This window comes from Mus caroli, chromosome 12 (assembly GCF_900094665.2).
Source record: "Mus caroli chromosome 12, CAROLI_EIJ_v1.1, whole genome shotgun sequence".
NCBI classification, from domain to species: Eukaryota; Metazoa; Chordata; class Mammalia; order Rodentia; family Muridae; genus Mus; species Mus caroli.
In genome coordinates, this window is record NC_034581.1 from 92,874,329 (window position 1) to 92,898,234 (window position 23,906).

The window sequence follows — 23,906 nt, forward strand, 5'->3', positions numbered from 1 at the left end:
GCTAGACAATTTTATGTTAACGTGACACAAGCTAGAGTCATCAGAGAGGGGGGAAGCTCAATTAAGAAAAAGCCTCTATAAGATCTCACTGTATGTAAGCCTATAGGGCATTTTCTTAATTAGTGGTTGATGGAGGAGGGCCCAGCCCACTGTGGATTGTACCATCCCTGGGCTGGTAGTTCTGAGTTCTATACAAAAGAAGATTGAGCAAGTCATGTTGAGAAAGCCAGTAAACAGCATCTTTCCATGTCTTCTACATCAGCTCCTGCCTCCAGGTTTCTGCCCTGTTTGTGTTCCTGTCCTGACTTCCTTCAATGATACACAGTGATCCAGAAGTATAAGGCAGGGGAAAACAAAACAAAACAAAACAAAACCTTTCTCCCCAGCTTGCATTGTCTGTCATGGTGTTTCATCACAGCAGTAGAAACCCTAAGACACCAAGGTTTTAAAAAAGCAAGCCAGGCATGATGGGGAAGCATACAACCCTAGCACTTGAGAGACAGCAGGAGAATGAGGTGGAAGTCCGTCTGGGCTAACAGCAAGGTCCAGGCTACCCTAGGTCATAAAGGGAGACTCTGTCTCAAAACTCAAGTTATCAATCAAGGCTTGGAGACACAACATAATAAACAGTGACAATGAAATTTCATTCCTGGTATGTTTCATAGCTGGTAGTATAGGGGTAATATCCAAAAATTAGTACTTTAGTATTAAAAGAGACTTCGCGTGCATGATTCCAAATTGAAGAGTTAAAGGAAAAGAGTCCTAAGCGCTTTACCTTACCCATAAGTATAATATCTGGGTTCCTCTTCTTAGCTTCCTTCATCAGCCACCACTCATAGCCTCGGAAATAATTCTCATCTAGCTCATAGTGCATGTGCGAGGGTTCAGTGCCATCTGATAGGGAGAGCAGAAGGAAGGGTGTGACCCAAGGGTGTGCTTTCCAGAGCCTCTTAAGTACACACACATGCACACGCACACACCACACACACACACACCACACACACACTCACACACATACATGCACCACTCTCTCTCTCTCTCTCTCTCTCTCACACACACACACACACTCACATTCTCACACACTTGCATGCAAACACACACTAAAACAATTTTTGAATGTGATCCTTTTCTTGTACTCTAGTTCTGGTTCGGAAGTTGTGCAGATGAGAATTATGTAAGAAGGTGGCTTTGCAACGTATCTTATTCCATATTTTTCATTATCTTAAACACTGTAAGGTTCTTAAATAATAAAGCCACAATGTTATTTTAAAAGAAGTACCGAGACAGATGCTATCACATTTTATTACTGAATAACCCCCGGACTAAGTTCTGCTGAGCTTTCAATCTGAGGTTTTCCAAACTCAAGTCCGCATCACCTCAGCTCTCCCTCCCAACCTTGGCTGTGAATCCCTGTACTCCTGGAGCCCCGATCCTTATATTCTACAATATAACAGTCATGACGCAGCAAGCTCTGAGAAAAGATGAATATACATGCCTACTACAACAAGAGCCAAGTCCTGTGCTAGCACTCAAAGCCAGCAGAGGAACCACCAAGGCCAGAGGTAGGTCTCTGACGTCAAAGTCCTCGTGTGCACTCATGGTTCAGAGACACCAGTCTTTGCAAAGTGGGGCCTTCTGAGGATGACTATCCTGGCCCGTTTCTTCTTTAATGTCAGCACAAGAACTCCTAAGAACTGCACTTATATATCCTTAGCGCTCATTTAGCTTCCGCAAATGCACCACACATCAGCATCAGCTCCCCGTCTAAACGGTTTCAACGTAAGACGTGTTTCCTAGCCAAGCTTCTATTAGGGAGGTTCACGCCGGCTTTGATTTTTCACTTTTTTTCTGTCATCATAAATAAAGCATGAATACTGACACAGGGCCCAGTGACTGACCGACCTCACTCTCATTTTCTCCCTCTCTGACTTCATTTTTGCCTCCTCAACTGTTTTCCTTCTAAGGTCTCCTAAATTGGGCTGCCCTGCAGTTACCTTGGATTCTAAGAAAAACAGTTCTGATCCACAAACACCTTTATCACAACAGATTAAAACTACTCCCCAAAGACCCACGAGCCTTCCGAAGGTTAGAAAGAGAATCAAGCTGCCCTCTCAAAGGAGAAGACGTCTCGGGACAATTGCAGAAGCAGCCTGGAGAATGAACAATCAGACCACAGCCTGACCAAGGTTACCTGCTTGCTAGGCCAGCTATGCATAAATTCTAGCTAACCAAACCACAGATTAAAGCCTTCCTTCCCCTTTTCAATAAAGCTTCAAAGTCCTTATGGCTCCTCAAAGAAGAGCCAAGAGTCATTAGACCTTTTTCTTATTACTCAGAGTGTCTGGATGATAAGAGGGCCTTCCTGCCTTCACTACTGCCACGTCCCGGATAAGTGACCAAGCCTAGGTTATTACACTGGAAGCCAGGGCTTTTGTCCTCAAACTCCAGTAAGAGTACATACTCAGAGGAGACTCAGCAGCAAAGGCGGCTCCTCCAGAGGGCACTGGCTTGGCTCCCAGCATTGGCATGGCTTACAAGTACTGGAAACTCCAGTTTCCGGAAGCTGAATACTCTTCTGGCCTCTGAAGGCACTAAGTGCGCGCTCATGGCATACATATACCCATACAAATAAAACATGCATATTTGTTACATAAAAATAACTAGTTTTTTAAAGAAATTACCTTGGAATCACTAGCAGGAAGACAATATACAGAAAATGCTCTCAAGTAATATTAATGGACTTGACCTATATATAAACATTAAGTATATCTAATTACTGAGAGAAGTATTTCAAAATTTGGTGGTGAAGGTTGTATCTTTATTTAAATTCTGTTTATTTTTTTTTAAAAAAAGCTATATCTGTATCTCTAAAATACATGTGTTGTATTCTACATTTTTAAAGTTAATAACATCTTACATATTCTAATAATTAAATTCTTCTTATAACTTTTCCATGAAATTCCAAATGTGCATGATTTTTAGAAAACTAGATTTGCTTCTCTAATGACTACTTCAACTAAATGAGCAACCGAGAGTCTCAATACTAGTTTGGTAATTTTACATTTAACATGATTCAACAAAAATCAAAATAAGAAAAGCCAGACCAGCAAGGTGATGTCACCAAGCCCAAGGTGCACACATGCACACACCTGAAAACGCAAATGGAGAGAAAAGCTGATCTGCGGAAGAGCAGCTCCTCAAATGAGGCGGCCTTCCTTCTGTCCCATATGTTTAAGGATAGGTAAAATGTCAGGGAAACCCCTTGTCCCAAATCCTCCTACCTGTTGTTTGTCCATCGCCACCTATCTCCACTTTTAGAATATGCAAAGAGGCACCAAAGTTTGGCTGTGGAAAAAAGTAACAGTGCTATTAGTGTGCTCTGTCAGGTAAAAACCTCATAGAGGCCTTGGGCAGTCCAGTGAGGGGAGAGCCAAACTTCTCTCAGAAAGCTGAGAAATGCTAGGGCTGAACTTCAACATATATTTTCAAAACAGCACAGGCCCATTGGTTTAATTATTCTTCCTTACCTTAAATAGATAATCCAGTATTTCAGAACGATAGGGCTCTGGGTAATTTACTAGAAGCCGGGAGGTTGCCTGGGGGAAATAAATGTTTTCAAAAATATGAAGAAAACAAGTATAATCATCTGTATTTGTCTACAGTGTAAACACACACACCACACACACACACACACACATGCACATGCCCCAGCATGAGCAAACGGAGCTGTGGAGGGTCATTTGCCACGCTATTTGGTCTGTATCCAATCACTGGGTGCACAGGCCTCCTGTTTTTCTGAGAGCTAAGGTTTTCTTCTGAGGGTGTAAGAGTTGATGGGGAGATAAGCTTATAAAAGCTATTATTACAGTGTGATAGTTAACATTATCAACTTGACAGGACAGAGTATCCACTGGGGAGACAATCTTCTGAATGTGTCTGTGAAGGAGCTTCTTGGGCTAACTGAAGTAGGAAGGCCCACCCTGCATGTGAGCAGAAACATGTCATGGGCTGACACCTCAAACTGTATAAAATCAAGAAGGCTACCTGAGCACTGGCGATCATCTAGTGCGATCACTGGTGTGCTGTCTAACTGCAGATACGATGTAGCCAGCTGCCGCATCCTTCTTCCCTACCATGATGGACCAAACCCTCAAACTGGGAGCCAAAATAAATCCTTTCTCCCTTAAATTGTTTTTGGGTATTTTGTTATATCAACAAGAAAAATAGCTAATATAAACATGTAAGAGCTATGCTGAGAGGAAACAGTCCCCTCACCTTTATAAATTCGATCTGCTTTTGTTAAGACCGACCTCACAAAGATCCCCAAGGCAAGACAGTATGAACAAAACCTCAGACAAAACTGGCAACAGGACGGAGAGGAAAACATATATATTAAGTACAGGCACTCAGCATCAGATGCAACCAAAGTCTAAAATGGCAAGGGACAGATTCTCCCATGAACCTCTGCAGCGAATACATCCTTACCAATGTTTTCACCTAGACTTCTGGCCCCTAACACTTTGCGTAAATAAACTTGTGTTATCTTAAAAGAAAAGAATAAGTACAAGCACTAACTAGATTCAGCCATACCTAGACCCAGATGACAGCCTGAAAGAAATTATAAAACCAATAGTGAATCAAAGACCTGTACTTTGAGAGGCTGTTATCAATGAGTAGGCAAGGTGTTAGACACAAGGTAACTAAGGACTAGGTCAGCAGCAGTAAAGACAAGATAGCACAAGGACCCATAAACAGCTTGTGTCTTGGTAACTGTGTCTCTTGATGGTCAAAATGCCCCTTTTGCTGTATGTAGTATTATTTCTGTAGTATTAGAAACTAGGGCACCTGGGCACTTTCCCAACATCCAGCCTCGAAATCTTAAAACAACTTCCCGCTCCATAACCCTTACTAGGGAACAAGAACCACAATTGGCTAATCACACCTGTCCTCACAATGCTACCTCCCGCCCGCCCCCAGCCGCTGCTTTGTTCCCTCAGAAGAGAAACTTAAGCAAAGGAAAATGAACTAACTTGTCAAAACCAGGAGGTGAGTGTCCCGTGCCAGAATGACTCCAGCAACCTTGGAAGCCCACATGTCAACCACTGAAGCAAAATGCTTTCCCTAAATATGTGAAAGTCAAGAGAGGGCAATCTAAGTGCTGCTACAACTGTGCTAGGTAACATGTTCGTACACACACAAGTTTAAACTGGGGTGTAAATAAAATGTTCATTCATCTTCATTTATTATTTTCCTAAACTGACTAACACATAACACAGTATAGAGACATTACTAATTGACTAATAGATTTACCTGCTCTGGAGGCTGGAGAGATGGCAACTCACCTGTTTCTGGCCTCTGTAAGCACCAGTACTCACATGTACAAACATTCCCAACACACACACACATACTAAGGCTTACTACAACACACCAGGTTATGAAATTATTTTAATAATTAAAAGTTGAGTAAATTAAGCAAAACTAGAAATTTCATTTTTTAAAAAAAAGCCTGTACACTTAGATTTACTATCACAAAGATACCAAAAGGAGAAGTTATGGTTGTATAAGAAATATTGGCTATTTTAAATTTAAATAAACTGAGAATAGATTAGTTCATTATTACATACACACACTGGGGTGTAGAACTTTTTACTGCACTCCCAGCTTTTCTGTAGATCTAAAAGTACTCTTAAGATTTCAATTTAAAAGCAAGCCCACTTCCCAGTCCTGAGATCTTTGAGTCAACAAGAAATCACTCTCAAGACCTCATCTTTTGAGAATTAGCTGGTGTTTATTAACAAAGTCAGAATGGGAGTGGAAGACAACTTAATTTTAACCAATACACCTAATAATTCTTATGTGCCCTAAGAGAGCCAGCATTCCCTCCTCCCAACACACAGACACACCGCAGTTTCTGTTAGTGGATGAAGGTGGCCCTCTTTTAAAAACAATATCCCCGATCGCTTCAGGCTTTACACAACTCTAAAGAGTCCAAGAGGTCTTACAGGGAGGAACGGGGGTGCTTATCACTGTTCAAGGGTCCCCAAACCCTGCCTATGTCTTCTGACTCCCGGCTCCACGAACTAACTCCCTGGGAAGGAAGAGAACCCCCCTAAAGCATCTCGCTGAGGCTTCGCGGTCCCTCTCTGGCTTTTTCCCCGGGCGACCCAACCGGCGATCCAGAACGAGAGCTCCCTCGAGCCCGGGCCACTTGACTGCAGCAGACGCCTGTCCCCTCGAGACGTCTGGCTCCCCATTGCAATCTAACTGCCAGCCGGGGTTCATCTCACCCTGGCGCGCGGGAAAGCGGCGTGCGCTCGCCCGGCAACGCCGCGGGGGCTTGTGGGAGGGGGCGGCCCCGGCGGTCCCTGCGGTCCCTGCGATGCTCCGCACTCCTGCCTCCCGCCAGCCCGCGCTCACCCCGCCGCCGCTGACTGCGCCGATGCCATCGAACTCCCGGCCCAGCCCGTCGGAGTCGTCTAGCACGTAGGCGCCGCCGGGCACTAGCAGCGCACACAACAATAAGGGCACCGCGACACGGCTCGCCGAGCCCGCGGCGGCGATCATGACTTTTGCTTGGCGTTGCTGGGAAGCCTTAGGTTGGCTGTTAGCCATTGTGCGGGTCACGCGACTGTGGCGCCCGGGGAGGCGGGCCCGATCGCCTCCCTGAGGAAGAAGAGTGGGCTGCTGAGGAAGCTTTCGCCATCTTAAGTGAGGGCTGCGGGCAGTCCGCGCAGCCGCTGTTGTGTTGAGCTGGGGGCCGGGGGGAGGGAGGGCGTTGGTTGAGCGAGCATTGCCTTGTCACTTCTGTGTCAAAGAGGCGGGACCGGTCTCTGCGTGTAATTACTTAGTGACCACTCTTCCTACCTCACCTGATGGATCATCTTAGAGAACGGGAAGTGAATGGTCAACAACGGTCAAAAGAGGGCTGTGAGTGGTCCTACTCTAGCCGAACATTCCCAGTAGGAAACGGCAATGAGGACCTGGCTTTAAGCGCCCCCAGTTAAGCGGTCACCTTGGTTGAGTCGCTTGGCTTGAGGACCCTGAATTTATCTAAACCACCGTGAGACAAGAACAGCAAGTCAGGGAAGTCCGGATAAGATAAAAGTAAGATAATAGGCACTCGGGAAGTCATAATTGTGCACTTATATACACTTAGCAAATGCTAGCTAACAAAGTTGTTCGAATGAGTAGTCTGCTATATCCAGCTCTTTTAGCCTTAAAAGAGTTAATATGATTACTCATCCAAAATGTTTCTATAGCATAGTAATTTGGATTGAGAGACCTAAAAAGTACAATAGATGCAGAAAGAATACTCGGACCTTTATTCTGTTTCTTGAATAAAAAGTGACTATGAAAATCACTTATGAAAGACGCCCTGACTTAAATAGAGGAAGTGGTGTTGTTTGCCAACTCCTGTTACAGTAACCCTTACCTTCCTATTCACTTCTCTACCCAGTTAAATACCCTGGCAGGTGCATCCAACCTGTGCCTGAGACCACATGGAGCAGATGATTGCTATGAAAGCAGCCCACCCCAAAATTATACATAAACTTAAGACATTCTGTGACTTTTTATGATTAAAATACTCAACTGTGCAGACCTCAAGTGTGAAGTCTATAGCAGACAACATAGTGTCAGGATATGAAAAGGTTGGACGTGCCTGCTGGCACATTTTACAACCTAAACTGCTCCTGATCAGATTCAGCATGTTTATCATTAACCGTTTGTTTGTTTGTTTGTGGGGGGGGGAGTCTTCAATTTCTTAGGGTGTGCCCCTGTGCCCTGTAACTTAAATTTATGTGCTTCATCCGTCTAGTCTGTCACAGCAGTTTAATTCTTAGGACCCAAGGATGACAAAGGTGAAATTATGCTTCCTCGAAACAATCATAAGCTACCTTCCACTGTCAGTAAAACTGATGTGATGGGAAAGTAAACTGTCCTGAGAATTTAGATTCCCCTAATATTGTAGAAAGCGCTCTCTCTCTCTCTCAAAATTCCTTAGTGGAAAGCATACAATAAGCTGAGTTTTCCACCCAAGCCCCTGAGACACCAGAGTGGCAAGGAGAAGACACAGGACAGGCCCTGGGGCTTAAGAGATCATAGGCTTTGCATAACTCTCTTTGGAATAAGTTGTGCTCCCCCTTAAAGACAAACCTAAATCTGTGCTTCAAGACTACTGTCTTCAGTACTTTACTCGGTGCTGTAACAAAATATGTGCTAAAGAACTTAAAAGACAGAAAGGTTTGTCTTGGCTTACAGTTGGAGGGTGCAGTCCTTGGCAGGAGAGTCATGACAGCAGTACCCCGAGACACCTGGTGGTGTTGCATCTCCAGTCAGGAAAGCCCAGAGAGGTGAACATGCTGGCATTCAATTTACTTCCTTTTTTTTGTTCTGTCCAGGACTATGACAGCTTCCCTCTTCAGATAAGTCTTTCAGGGAAGACCTTCATAGACACACCCAGAGGTGTGTTTTGTGGTGATTCTAAATCCAGTCAAGTTGATACTGAAGATTAACCACCACAAACACAAATATGGGAAATTATATGAAAGGATAAAATCAAACCATTGTCTTTCTGAGCAATACTGTACCTGTGTACATTCCTCTTTCTCCTCTTCCTCCTCCTCCTTCTTCGGTGTGTGTGTGTGTGTTTGTAGACCAGTGGTTCAAAGCAAGTGGCTTCCTCAATCTCTTCACATAATTTGTGTGTGTATGTGTATGAATGTGTGTGTTTTATATTCAAACATATTTAGAGATGTGCACATGAGTCCTCAAAAAGGCCAGAGCAGGTCCTCGGGTGTCTGTCTCTATCACTTTCTACCTTATTCCCTTGAGACAAGATTTCTTACTGAACAGCAAGGTGCAGTAATCTATCTGTCTCCTTCACCCTCCGAAGCACTGGGATTACAGTTGCCTGCCACCTGTTATGTGTCCCATGCTTGAGCAGTGTGTTCTTACCGACTGAGTCATTTCCCCAACTCTTTTTACCTTCTAATTTGAGTTAGGGTCTCTCATCAAACCTGGAACACATACCACACTCATGAAAACAGGAAGTTTGAAGCCAACATACAGCACATGCCATACTGTAGCATGCCATTCCAACTTCTAATTGGCACACTGGTTACAGATTTTGTGCAATGGATGAACAATACAGAATAGGATACAGAAACCATTAACAGAAATGACACCCAGCCTGGAAACACCACAGTTCATGGATCAAAGCACACAGCTCTTGTTTCCGATTTCTAATCTATACTCGGGGAAACAAACAAGAAATATTTCTGTTAAGCAAAGTCATATATGCAGACTGGAAAAGAAAATTCACCAGTATGTGAGATAAAAAATCACAGTTATCAGAGAAGCAATCCTGTTCATGGGTTCTCTTAAATGTATGGATTCAGGATCGATGACATAAGACTAGAAGAGGAAGGTCCCAGGTCTCATGTTTCAAATGTGTTCTTTTAAACCATTTTAAATTAGAAGTGTTTCTGAGTGGCCTATTTATGTTCCTCAAAACTTCTTTCTGTAAGTTAAAATAAGAGAAAAATCAACCTTGAGAAAGATGAGCAATCTTGCCTATTAAGCAGAAGTGCTGATTAAGGTTCATACCAGCCCATCCTATCTGTTCTATCACAATGTATATGTACACGCATTTTCTAAGCAGCGTCCAACTCATACACGTAGTTAGTGTATAATTCTTGAACTTAAAAAAAAAAAGTCACCGGTCACATGAGGAGATAAGATGAAACAATTACTCACTAAAAGTGTTGGAAACACTCCTTTGAGGTAGGTATCCCCAGAGTGTAAAAGGATATGAAAGCTTATCTCTTTACAGACATCCTGTAATATCTGCTTGTACATCTGAGCTTTCAACTCTGGATCAAGTTGTCTGATTGCCGTTGTTTCTGACAGCATCTTATAAATGAACTTCCATCAAACGGATCTGTGATGATGGGGCTGGTGATATGGCTCGGGGTTAAGAGCACTACCTGCAGAGGTGGGAGCACTTGAGTCTGGATCCCGGTACTTTCCAAGTCTGGCATCAGCAAACACCTTTAACTCCTCCTGTACCTAGTCAGCCAACACCCTAGTCTGGCTGCCCTGCCTCTATCTACAAACATGCAGACTCCCACAAATATGTGTGCACACACTCACACAGACACATTCATGCACATAACATAAACATATGTAATATAAGCATATTACATATATTACACCTAGCTCCTTTGTCAGTGATGTTTACTGCAAAGATTTGTTCAAGAAATAGAAAGCCGGGAGGTTTCAGTCCCATGCTGCAGCGGATGTATGCTTAGTCTCATTTCAACTGTCAATATCAACTGTCAAGAGAGGAATTTTAGAGTCTACTGAGCTCCTAGCAGCGCTGAAGAAAATGACAGTTTATGTTAATTACCCTTCTTTTCTAGTTTTCTGTCACTGTAGCCAAATAACTGGCAAGAAGCAACTTAAGGGAGAAAGGATTTATTTGTCTTAATGTTGAAGACACTGTTTAATACATCACAACAGGGATAACAGGGCATCAGGTGTCATGGGCCTGGTCACCTTGTGTCCACAAGCAGGAAACAGACAGTGATAAGAAGTGGGGACAGACTATGACAAAACCAAGGCCCATTTTTACTGGCCCTTAAGGGTTCTACAACCTTCCTCAAACAGCACTGCCAGTGGGGACCAAGTGTTCACACACAGGTTCTGCGAAACATGTCTTGTTCAAACCACAACACAGTTCAACAGAATGATTATTTCAACATCGAGCACAATGCTGCCCAACAGAGGGAGAACACCAAACACAGAGAGCATTCGAACTTTCTATCAGCCATACTAATGTCAAGACAGAATATTAAGCTTGGTAGTTTATTTTAACCCCAGACATTACCTTCACCATATTTAATTAATAAAAAGCTATATTATTCTCTTCATACTTAATTTTCTAAAAACCCTTCCTTTATGAATTTCTTATATCAAAATTTGGATGTCAACAGGATTTCCCCAAGCACGGAGCCCAGAACCCCAGCCTTCCCATTCCTCTCGGTCACCTCTTTGAAAACTAAACCCATAGCCTGTTCCACTCTCACTTTCTGCCAAAAACCCTTTCTCATCAGGCCACAAACACAACATGACTAATTAAATGTATAAAAAGAAATAAAAATGAGAATGCATACCAGGGTGTCAGAACTTGACCTTGCCCTATTTGACCGCTGTTTTTAATCTCGGAAATTGCACCAGACAAGTGATGCAGCTTAAAAAGGAGAAAGGAGGAAAATGTCCTTCATCAGCAGAATAACTGCCCACGCTGTCTACCGCATGAAGAAGTTGTAATCCAGACGGTCCACATCCATTTGCCCCGTTTCCCGTTTTGAGCCCAAGTGCGCTGCCTCTGGCCAGCGTTGGGTGCCCACTGTGATCTCAGAAGATCAGAAAACTGACTGGCAAAGAATCCTGACCCCATAAAGCCAATGTTCTGAATAATTGTTTATTGATTTGGCCTTTATATTGTCAAAATGCCTCCGTGTCTCCAAGCTCTGAAATTTTGCCAACTATTCATTTAAATGCCACGGTGATTAAATATGGTGCCAGTGCAGTTTTAACTAAACAAGATGCAGAATCCACAAAAGTCAGTGTCTCCTTGTGTGAAGGAAGTAATTTTTGCTCACTAACATTTTTTTCTTCTGTAAGCAGAAGTCACAGTTTGTATTTCTCATGTTCTCTAACTACATCCTCTTTTTTTTTTTTTCTCCAGCGTTTGAAGAGTAAGTGCATAGATATTCGATATGGATGTGAAAATACTCTTCCTCTAAAAAGAGAAGTATGGTCTATCTAGGTAAAATTAGATATTGTGCAAATCGTGAACTACCCATGAAATAGAAACAACAGTTAGACACATGAGCAAAACCAAGCAAAAAAGAGACATGAGGATTGTCGTCATGAGCAGACAGAAATTACTATTTTCATTTTGGCAAATTTTTAATTCCCTTGTTTCTGTATGTGTGTATGTGCGTGATGTGTGCAGATGTGTGTGCCAGCCTAAGGGCCACCTTGGGACTTGTTCCTCAGGCTTCACCATTCTCTTTTGTTCTTTCTTCTAAACTAAAGACAAGTCTTTCTCTAACCCAGAGTTTGCCTGCCTCTACCTTCCCAGTACTGGGATCATGATCATATGCCACCACACTTGACTGTTTGGACCTTGCCCCTGAGGCTCGAACTCAGATCTCCATGGTTGCAAGGGAAACCCTGTATTAAGTGGACCCCCAACCTCCCAGCCCCAACGCCTCAGGTCACTATAGTTTGTACATTTTACCTTAATTTCCCATCATCCCAATGACAATATATCCTGAGGTTTTCAGTTACTACATGGTATTTACAAATTCTTGAATACTTCACAAATTCGTTATTTTTATCATTCTTTTTTGTTGTTGTTGTTGTTGTTACTGCTTGTTTGTTTGCTTGCTTGCTTGCTTGTTTGTTTGCTTGCTTGCTTGCTTGCTTGGTTTTGAGACAGAGTATACTCTATCCTGGAACTCACTGGATAGACCAGGCTAGCCTTGAACTCAGAGATCCATCTGCCCCTGCCTCCCAGATGCTGGGATTAAAGATGTGTGCCACCACAGCCGGGCATATTTTTTATGATTCATAAAGACATACTAAGGAATTTTCAAAAGCCTTTGCATTTCCCTTCTACACCATAGTCCACTGCAGGAAGAAATGTCTCAAGTATACCACCATAAGAGCACTTTTTTTTTCATCTACAAACACAGACTTGGCATATCCTGAGTAGAGCCTAAAATTAAGTTAGAAGTTTTCACTCTCAATTGATTTCGTACTTATAAAATAATATCCTAGCCTTAATTTCTAATCAAAGCTTATTGGAATACAGCTTAAAAAATTATGTCTAACTTTTCTCAAAAGTGGGATGTTCTAGAAACTAATTTCACTTTGATTTAACTACTTATAGTTTTACCTTGTTAAAGTACTGCATTAGCGTTTTAAAATAATAATCTATAGCACTCACAAACACATTTTCACATTGCATGGTTATCTGTTTGTCTGGTCCAGTCCCATCAGCTGCTTTTAGGAATCACTGTTTTCTATTCCCAGAGGATTACTAGAAGAGAAAATGATTCTCTGTAATCAAATACTATACATCTAATCGTATTAGTTCCCCAGAAGAACAGAAAAAAGTTCTCCCAAAGTTGGCTCTCTTGACCTACTCACATCCCCGCCTAGTTTTGCTGTCAAACCACAGTAATCACCAAACCCATTCTGCCTCTTCTGCTTTATTCTTCATGAACCAACTCACCCCAAAGCGGTCCACAGTAGCCTCTCCATCTTCACACCCAGATTACTCATCCTATCTCATTCATGAGCATCTAGAACTGTTTACCTCTGCTTCTGGGGCATCCAGGGTGTCAGCGAGTAGCTCTCTCTTACATGCGGGTATGCTCATTTCCACGGAATAGTCAGGACCTGTGTAGATGCCTGCACAGTGAATCTAATGGCAGATACAGGGACAGGATGAAGACATGTAAAGGATTGAATAGTTGCAATGTATTCCGTTAAGCATCAAATTCAGAGGGTGTAGAGATGAATATCTGGGGAAGAGTGCTTGCTGCACAGTATGAGGACCTGGGCTGAGATCCTATCGCTCAAGTTAAAAGCTGTGCATAACTAATGCGGATGCTGGGAGCCCCAACACAGTGGACAAGCTGAGACAGGAAGATCACTGGAGCTTGCTAGCCACCAGTCCAGTTCCAGGATCAGTAAGAGTCCCTGTGCAGAGGCATAAGGCAGAGCAAGGCAAACAGGACACTTTCCTGGTTTCCAAAAGAGTGCATACTGGTGACACAGCTGCATACACATGTGTGCATATGTCAGACACATACATATGCATGAAATAGGCATACATATAAGTATTCATTTATAATTAAGATACAAAGAGAATGGGTTATGAAAATCACATGACAGTCAATGACCCAAACATCACTTAAAAGTACAGAAGGATCCTTTTGTTTGAACTCAGAGAAAGTAAGCCTTCTCATTAAAAGGCTGCTTCCTCATTGGCTTATGACAAAATACGAGCGCAATTTCCTGTCCCCACAACACTGCTGGTTTCTCTTCTTGATACAAGCAGATTTGCCAGCCTCCTCAGTCAAGACAAGCATCCCTCCAGAAACAGGGGTGAGTATGAGATTAAAACCTAGAACAAGATTTCAAAGTAGATAGTATACTTTTTAGCATAATGATCAACAATGTAACATTTCCTCTGGTTTGGGCTTTGTGAGTGTAACAAGATCAAGTTTTGTGAGAGAGATGCAAATGAGGAAGACACATGGTTTCTTCTACTTTGAGCAGTGGTATGGGGATGTCAGAACTCAAACTTAGAACTGGTTAGGTGATGATATAGGTATAACAAAGGGGACCATGTGTGCTCAGCGATCTCCTTGGGATGCAGTGTGTTGGCAAACTGATGGTTTAGAAAGAATCTCTACCATCCTGGACAGGAAAGCTACCTGCTATTATCTCCCCACCAGTGCATGAGTCTAGGAATAGCTTTTACATTCATCGGAAATCATGTGAGGTTAGAAAATTGTATTTCCAGCATCATTAAGCATCCGTTGTAACTATTTGTTAACAAATAACTGTCATAGTACCGGAGACATGTGGAGACCTGAAAGGCAGCAAGCATGCTTTAGGTGAAAGTGTTTCTGTAATGCTGAATGCAAGCAATTTGCTTTTAGTTATCATCAATTATTCATATTACATTTAGAGCTACACCATAGATTGTCTTTTTCGCGCTTCGTAAAATTTAAACTTAGATCATATGTATTTTCAGGGAGGGTGGCAAAAATTCTCAAAATTTCACTAAAGCATCCTAAATAATATTTGGAAAGATACAGGAATAATATGTTCTGTATATCTTTTTTTTTTAAGATGCATTTTTCATTGACTTAACTAGAGCTATCTGCAATGCTGGCTTGGCATCACAGGTACAAAATCCCTAGGCTAGCCTGTGATGCGCTTGCCGGACAGTCAAGGATGGCTTCCTTTTAGGAAATCTGTGGGGCAGCGGAAGGAAAAGCAGTACACTGCAGACGTTAACATATGGTGAAGGCTTTGCCTGCACTCCTCTCTTGGCCCCACAGGGCATCTCATTTAATTCTCACAGCAACCCCATGGCCTGAGCACTAACTTACAGGAGAGGAAACAAACTTAGAAGAACCACAGATTCTCTCCCCCCTCCCCCGGCCCCCCAAGAACTTTGAGAACCTTTCCAAAAGCAACCACAAGCACATACTGCTGCCCCTGTTACTCAACAGACAAGATGCTATCTGCTTCATCAAGCTCCCCTGGCTGGTGGCTGGCTGCTCTCAGCAAGGCAGGAAGTGCTTTTATAGCTAAAGGAATTTATCCTGTTGAGACCTCTAAAACCTCACTAAAATAATTTTCTCTGTCTTCACTTTTGTAGAAACAAACATGTACTCGCTTAGTAACACACCACTGCCTGCCCTTCCATTCTGAGTCCCATCTCAAGAGAGGAGACCTTTATAGCTTAGGTGTTTTCCCTAGGGTGTATAAGCCCACCCAATGGTGTGATGCTGACATTCATCAGAGCCCCCTCCTTAGCAGCTTATGCAGGTCCTTCCCTTCTTGTGGTTCAGATCATAGAGTTTCATTTTCTGTCTTTACCAAGAACCTTTAAAGGTTCCTTCAAGAACTGAGAAGGTTTTTCTGAGTGGTAGTTACCAGTCAATGCTAGGTTTTGCTCTGTTGATGAAATACAATTATAGGATGACAGCCATTATCTTGGAATACAGAAATGTGAACAGTCTGTCATCTGGTTTCAGTGCTTGCCATTGATAAGCCCTCTGTCAGTCTGAAACGAGTCCTTCGTACATAATCAATCTTTCTTCCCTGTCACTTCCCCACCCCCCACCACCTTAGCTTTGGGTCTCTGCAGTTTGATCACTAAGTACAGACGTTTCACTTTGTCACATCTGACACTAGGCTTCATCATTCATGGGGCTTCATGTCCCTCATAAGTTCCAGAAATCAGTCAGACGTAGGATTTACGCACATTGCTTTCCGCTGACCTCCCTTTTCTTCCCTTACGGGGCTCCCGTTACACGTGTACTGTCCACTCCATGTATCTCTCCTGTTTCCCTTTTCCTTTTACACTGGTAACTTTTTTTTTCCTGATTTCTTTAGTTTCCTGCACCAACGTTCTCTTCTGAGGAATTTTTTACTATTACATTGTATTCAACAAAGTCTACTCTAATTTTTAGAGAAAAAATATGACTTTTCAGTTTTGACGTTCTCTCTCTCCTCACTCCTTCCTCTCCTTTTCCTGAGACATGCTTTCTTTCTATAGCCCAGGCTGTTTGTAAATCCATGGTAATTCCCTAAGCCACCTCTTCCCAGACACTGGGGTTACAGACAGGAGCTATCACACGCAGCTATCTTTCTTTCTCTTCGTTCACCATGTGTTCTGATCCATCTTTTATCTCTTAGGGGCTGATTAAATACGCATGATTTGTGTTACATGTGTTTCCCTTTATCTCTAAAGCTTTTGTGCTCCTAGGTCTCTTAGATTTCCCCCTCACGTATTTTTTTAATCTTTATTTTATTTATTTACATTTCAAAAGTTCTTCACCCCATCTCCCCTGGCCCCCAACCTCTGAGAGGGTGTTCCCCAACTGGCTCATCCACTCCCACCTAATCCCCACCATCATCCCTCTTCCCTGGGCGTCTAATTTCCACAGGATTAATTTCATCCTCCACCATTGAGGTCATACAAGGAAGTCCTCTGCTATACATGTGCCCTGGACCATGAACCAGCCCATGTGTGCTCCTTGGTTTTTGGTTTAGCCTCTGGGAGCTCTGAGGGGTCCAGGTTAGTTGACACTGTTGTTCTTCCTATGGGGTTGCAAATCCCCTTTAGCTCCTTCAGTCCTCCCTCTAACTCTTTCATAGGGGTCCTGGACCTCAACCCAATGGTTGGCTGTAAGTATCTGCATTTGTCTCAGTCAATTGCTGGTGGAGCCTCTCTGAGGACAGCCATGCCAGGCTCCTGTCTGCATGCACTATATGGCCTCAATAATAGTGTCAGGATTTAGTGTGTGCACATGGGTCCCAAATTGGGCCAGTCACTGGGTGGGTCTTTCGGTCTCTGCTCCATTTTTGTCCCTGCATTTCCTTTAGACAGGAACAATTCTGGGTTAAAAATTTGAAGATGGGTAGGTGGCCCTCAGCCTCAACTAGGCCCTTAGTCCTAGTAACCTCTCACATCCCAGGTCTCTCAGACTTTCTATCATATTCCTCTGCCCCCTACTGCTGCATGATTTGTTCTCCGGGCCCTCTGGGTATCCCTCCTGTCCCCCCCCCCTACCTGATCCTGCCTCTACTTTTCCCTCTCCCTCCCCTCTGCTCCATGATTTCCTCCCTCTCTCTGCTCTCACGATTATTTTCTTCTCCTTCTAAGTGGGTTTCAAGTATCCACACTTGGGCCTTCCTTCTGTTAAAGTTCCTACAGTCTGTGAGTTTGTGTCCTGGGTATTCTGAGCTTTGGGGCTACTATCCCCTTTTCAGTGAGTACATGCCATGCATGTCCTTCTGGGTCTGGGTTACCTCACTCAGGATATTTCCCAGTTCCATCCATTTGCCTGCAAAATCCATGACATGATCATATTTGTCGGAGCTCTTATCTCTGGGGCTCTTTGAAGCCCAGGCTGAGGAAGCCTTTCTTTATGAGAAAACTCTACGTTCATTTCTTCTAGGTGCCTAAAAATTACTTTTCATTTAATAAATCCTTTTCTTCTGTGAGTCTTTCCATGATGGCTTAAATTAATTTTTTTTTACTCATTTTATTGATTTTCATGTAAGGAAAAGAAAGCAAATTGTATTTCCTAAAAGGGATTACATGTCAAACATGTTGTTAAGATGCCTCCCAGCCTCAGTCACCACGGCCTATTGATTCCACCATGTACCATCCTAAGCATACTGCTCAATCAGCTTTTACAAACGGAACCTGTTCAAACCAAGTGTGCGGCTTGATAACTTTACAAGCTGCACATGCTCAGTCAACCAGGACCCACGTTAAGAAACAGAATACTGTCTCAGTACTCAGAAGTCCCCCTCCCGCCTTCTTTTTCCGTGTTACCCAACCCTGTTAAAGGTCACCACTGTCCTGACTCAGCACAAACTCTAGCTGGCTTTTATCCAATAATATGTCCTCTGTTGCGTTGGTCTTGTCAATCAGCATCGTGTTATTAAAGCTTCGGCTCTTTCATTTAGACCAAAATGCAAGCATTGAGATAGAGATGATGGATAAGGATAAGGATGAGGGTGATATACCATGCATGCTATCTAGTCTACTGCTAATGGACATCCTCGTTGGTATGTATCGCAGACAGTGCTACCATAAACCTTCTGATCTTAGTGCCTGCTGCTTAGGAAATAGGTGCGTATTCAGCTAGCAACAAGATTACCAAATCATGCTACATGTGTAAGTTTTCCAACCTAGTGTATATATATATATATATATATATATATATATATATATATATATATGGGTTCAGGTGTTCCATCTACATCACCACCAATCTTGATATTTTCCACCATGCAGTTTATTCTGGTGAGCATGTTAGTGGTGTCTCATTGAGGTTCCCATTCATATTTCCATGGTGGCTAATGAAACTGAACCATGTAAGTAGGCCACATGAGCCAAACTAATGGTGAAGATTCAAATCTTTTCTAAGTGAGTATCTGCTACATTGTATGAACACTCGAGGGAAGATTATCTTTCTTTCTCTCTTTCTTTCTTTCTTTCTTTCTTTCTTTCTTTCTTTCTTTCTTTTTTATCTAGCTCCTTGCCTAAACCAGGCCAAAGTAAGGAGTTTGCCAGCTTGTCTCTGTTTTCTGTAAATGTCTCTAGAACTGGTTAATCTCTTTGCTTTCCTGATTTGACCTCTCTCAGAAGCTAGAGCCTCCTAGATCCCAGTGCACATGGTGGTGGAAGAGCACCTTCTGCCTTCGATGGTGTGAATTCTGTGCCTCCCGTGTGTGTCTGACCCAGATGCCCTGGCTGTCCTCTGCCCACATCTAGCTCAGGCACATCAACAGTTTCTTGCTCCCCTCCCTCTCCTCAGATCCAATTTCTGTTTTCCATCACAAATATTTTGCTATTGCTCTAACAGACTGCTTTCCATGTTTTATTCATGCCTTTAAGTGTGATGAAAACCAGATAGTTTGGGAGTTTCACTTTTCCTCTTTAAGAGTGAGATGCATCCTACATGCAACTCCTTCCCAGTCCCAGAATCATGCCTTGTGATAGAAAATCCTTTCATGCTCTGAACTCATCTACACTTGGAAAGAGAATGACACCAATGCCATGGGTAGCTTGCTGAAATGGTCCCATAATGTAAACCATCAACACTACCATGAAGGCCCACAGGAGTGGGATTGGGAGCCCTTCTCTAAGACAGTGTCACTTTACAAAGGAATGAACGTCAGAGATAACCAGCTCTGAGGATGGAAGTTGATAATCACAACATTTTCACAGAATAGAGATGGTTCTGTCTCCCATCTCTAAATGGGGATTTACGGAATATAAGTGTGACACAGTGAGATACATTTCACAAGAAACAAAAGACAAACAGAAGAGGAAGTTGAGTGCATTAGCACTCAACAAATTATATTCAAAATCTACTTAATCATATTATGAAAATATTCTCTTAATAATGTGACTTTTGAAATGCCTTATACTGATATTGTATATTAAGTTGAAACTTATAAATTGTGTAGCCAAAGCAACAAAATAAAATATTTTCTCATTGCAGGAAAATAATTAAATTTTCTATTTTTTTAGCCTCCAAAATGTTTTAATGGTTTAAAAAAACTTTGGTTATGGTTATTGGGCATTGTCTGGTGGGAAATATAGCTCTATAGCTCTATAAGCCAGCATCCTTTCAGCAAGTTTTATTTGAAATAGAAAAAACGTCTCTGATTTTATTTGCTAAAGTTCATTGCTTTGGTTAAATAGTGTTTTGTAGTTTGAAATATTTCTTATTTTCAATAAGTGAAAGAAAACAGCTTTAAAGTCATGATTAGAATGAAGCTACATACCTTCTACATATCTAACCTATGCTAGTTCATCTTTTGTGACAGAAACATGACACTTTTGAAAGAATGCCAAACGGAGTGAAAATAAAAACAAAGTATTCCCATTTGCACTGACCGATCTCCAATCTCCTGTAAAATTCAAAGGGCAAGCAAGAGGCGGCGACCTTTCACGAAAGCTAAAATCCCATGCTATTGAACATGAAGACTTCTGATGCTTAAATCTCATTAACTGCTTTAAGTTACTCCCAGGAGCTTGGATCCCAACTTCTAGCAGTAATAGTCTGTGTAAAGAAAAAAAAAAAATCAGTCTACAATCACTCTCTAAATGCATGGATGAACTGATCAGAACATCAAAACCCAAGGAAACCCTAAGAGAGAAGAATTCTAATAAAAAGAATTTAACATTGAAAACTTACAAGGCAAGGTCCCTTTCCCTGCTGACAGCCTAAGAAGTGATGTAACTGCCACTGTGAAGACCATGGCGATGAACAGCATGTGCATTGAAGAGCAGCACCACCTAGAGCACTATTTGTTCCCCGTGGTCTACATAATTGTGTTTATAGTCAGCGTCCCAGCCAACATCGGATCTTTATGCGTATCCTTTCTGCAAGCGAAGAAGGAAAATGAGCTAGGAATTTACCTCTTCAGTCTGTCCCTGTCAGACCTGCTGTATGCGCTGACTCTGCCCCTCTGGATCAATTACACTTGGAATAAAGACAACTGGACTTTCTCTCCCACCTTGTGCAAAGGAAGCGTTTTCTTCACCTACATGAACTTTTACAGCAGCACGGCGTTCCTCACTTGCATTGCCCTGGACCGCTATTTAGCAGTCGTCTACCCTCTGAAGTTTTCCTTCCTAAGAACAAGAAGATTTGCGTTTATTACCAGCCTCTTTATCTGGATATTAGAGTCCTTCTTTAACTCTATGCTTCTGTGGAAAGATGAAACAAGTGTTGAATATTGTGACTCGGACAAATCTAATTTCACTCTCTGCTATGACAAATACCCTCTGGAGAAATGGCAGATAAAACTCAACCTGTTTAGGACATGCATGGGCTACGCAATACCCTTGATCACCATCATGATCTGCAACCATAAAGTCTATCGAGCCGTGCAGCACAACCAAGCCACGGAAAACAGCGAGAAGAGAAGGATCATAAAGTTGCTCGCTAGCATCACGCTGACTTTCGTCTTATGCTTTACCCCCTTCCACGTGATGGTGCTCATCCGCTGCGTTTTAGAGCGCGACATGAACGTCAACGACAAGTCTGGATGGCAGACGTTTACGGTGTACAGAGTCACAGTGGCCCTGACGAGTCTAAACTGTGTTGCCGATCCGATTCTGTACTGCTTTGTGACTGAGACGGGGAGAGCTGATATGTGGAACATATTGAAATTGTGTACTAGGAAACACAATAGGCTCCAAGGACACAAAAGGGACATACTTTCTGTGTCCACAAGAGATGCTGTAGAATTAGAGATTATAGACTAAGAGGTGGAGGCAGGTTAAGTTACATGGTATTATTTAATGAAACTTACATTTTGGAAAAGAAATCTGGCAGAGTAGAACCCAGTGGAAATAGTTTGAAGGTACACTGTATGACTCCTATGTGGGCTTTATTAAGTAAGGTATAGAAATGTATTATCTTGTATGTATTCTAATGACTGGGCATCATTGTTTTAGTACCAATTCTCTTTGCCTCTATGCTATAACCCCTAAGAAGCACGCAGGACTGTTCGTCTTTACATCAGTGGCCATTCTATCTGACTACTATGATTTTGTTGTTGTTCTGCTTTGGGTTTTCAGTCCGCCTGCATCAGTCTTCTCCTCTGTATACTCCTAATGTACGTACTAAATACTCCTCCCGATCACATCCACTATCAAGGATTTGAAGCCACTCCATCTACTGGGTTATAAAAGGAATGTTCTCATGAACTTTCATGAAGTTTACAGACCTTTGGGGATCTAGTCACCGAGTCACATAAAGTAGAAGTAAATGGATTTTGTATTTTGGTCTTGATTTCTTTACATTTATAGCTGAATATGTTTATATGGATGAGTTTCCGTCCAGACAAATAAATATTTATGGGCAATCTTACACTCATAGGCCTCCTGTTTTGACTTATAACATGTAAAATGTCTTGATGTATCTTTCAAGTCTTCATTTCGGAATTGATCCTGCCTAGTTTTAGGTAGGCCCTGGGTAGGCATTTCTTTTAACCAAAGAATATTTGAAGGATTTTCTACCGCACTTCCTTCTTTATTCCTCTTTCTTCTCTCCCCTATATATTCTTTTCCCCCCAGAATTTTTATTAGATATTTTCTTCATTTACATTTCAAATGCTATCCCAAAAGTCCCCTATACCCTCCCCCCGCCCTGCTCTACTACCCACTCACTCCCACTTCTTGGCCCTGGCATTCCCTTGTACTGGGGCATATAAAGTTTGCTAGACCAAGGGGCCTCTCTTCCCAATGATGGCCGACTAGGCCATCTTCTGCTACATATGCAGCTAGAGACATGAGCTCTGGGGGTACTGGTTNGGGGTACTGGTTAGTTCATATTGTTGTTCCACCTATAGGGTTGCAGACCCCTTCAGCTCTTGGGTACTTTCTCTAGCTCCTCTATTGGGGGCCCTGTGTTCCATCCAATAGATGACTGTGAACATCCACTTCTGTATTGGCCAGGCACTGACAAAGCCTCACAGGAGGCAGCTATATCAGGGTCCCTTCAGCAAAATCTTGCTGGTGTGTGCAATAGTGTCTGTGTTTGGTAGCTTATGATGGGATGGACCCCCGGGTGGGGCAGTCTCTGGATGGTCCATCCTTCCATCTCAGCTCCAAACTTTGTCTCTGCAACTCCTTCCATGGATATTTTATTCCCTATTCTAGGGAGGAATGAAGTATCCACGTGTTGGTCTTCCTTCTTGATTTTCTTGTGTTTTGGAAGTTGTATCTTGGGTATTCTAGGTATTCTTTCTCCTGTGCAAAAATGATCAGCTAGCAAATGTCTTGATGTCGCTTTGGTCCTTCTCACTGTGAAACAAAAGCTTGACAATCACAAGGACTGATACGTTTGCAGCAGGATGTGGACATATATAGTGGTCCTTTCCCATTGTTCTTCCATGATGAAGTGTGCGCACTGTAGAAGCCACCTTGCTCTGGTGCTATATATCCATGCACTGCATTTCCCAATCAAAATGCCTTCATAGAGTTAATACATCCTGTGTGCACTCAGAGACATATATGCTTAATGACTAAACATAAAATACTAAAAATAAAAGGTAGCCAAAATCATTTGATTAATTTTTTGATGTTATTGGTAGCCTGTAGGAATACATATAAAGTTTTTTTTTAGAATCCCAGAAATATTTTTGCCCACATATGAAAACTCAGATGTCCATTGAGTGACTTGAGAGTCACATGGATTCAGCCCTTGAACCCAGAACCCTGACTTGATTTCCAGGCTTGACTTTGGTCTTTTATGGTATTTAGAAAATACTTTTCAATTTCCTTTATTTCTTTATGCATGAAAAATTAATGTAGATTTCGGGTTTAGTGAGACTGAGAGCCATAGCACTAATTTATACTTCTAAAAATTGAAATAATATAGCTAGTAGTCATATTGATATAGAAACTTGCTTAGGATTTTTCTTTAGTTACTGAAAGAGACATGAGAAACACAAACGTTCACAACCACTGACCAAAACATTATCATTAGATAATTAACACTAAAACACTGGTTGAAAATGTTGTATAATTAATTTCCCTAATGCCTGGC

General features: G+C 42.2%; 2 protein-coding genes across 8 annotated transcripts in view; one reads left to right on the forward strand and one right to left on the reverse strand.

Moving 5' to 3' along the window:
• Galc (galactosylceramidase) overlaps positions 1 to 13,491 on the reverse strand; it is a 61,018-nt gene extending 47,527 nt beyond the window's left edge. The window contains exons 1-5 of one of the 2 annotated variants that reach the window (XM_021179239.1): positions 13,394 to 13,491; positions 13,022 to 13,114; positions 3,528 to 3,596; positions 3,282 to 3,345; positions 781 to 894 (exon numbers count right to left, since the gene is read on the reverse strand). In XM_021179239.1, the coding sequence (XP_021034898.1) occupies positions 781 to 894; positions 3,282 to 3,345; positions 3,528 to 3,596; positions 13,022 to 13,042 (268 nt within the window). In that variant the 5' untranslated portion in view covers positions 13,043 to 13,114; positions 13,394 to 13,491. Of the gene's footprint in view, positions 1 to 780; positions 895 to 3,281; positions 3,346 to 3,527; positions 3,597 to 6,417; positions 6,738 to 13,021; positions 13,115 to 13,393 lie in introns of those variants that run through there. The other variant, XM_021179238.2, reaches the window with a different exon arrangement.
• Gpr65 (G protein-coupled receptor 65) lies at positions 6,749 to 22,145 on the forward strand. Of its 6 annotated transcripts, none has more exons than XM_021179240.2 (4): positions 6,749 to 7,104; positions 11,753 to 11,833; positions 14,141 to 14,187; positions 20,173 to 22,145. In XM_021179240.2, exon 4 carries the CDS (start codon positions 20,606 to 20,608, stop codon positions 21,617 to 21,619), a length of 1,014 nt encoding a protein of 337 aa, XP_021034899.1. In that variant the 5' UTR covers positions 6,749 to 7,104; positions 11,753 to 11,833; positions 14,141 to 14,187; positions 20,173 to 20,605; the 3' UTR covers positions 21,620 to 22,145. The 6 variants fall into 6 exon arrangements, with proteins under 6 accessions (XP_021034899.1, XP_029340752.1, XP_021034900.1 ...); XM_029484892.1 differs by having other exon boundaries at positions 11,753 to 11,762; positions 14,055 to 14,187; XM_021179241.2 differs by having other exon boundaries at positions 11,753 to 11,762.
• The last annotated feature ends 1,761 nt before the right edge of the window (positions 22,146 to 23,906 follow it).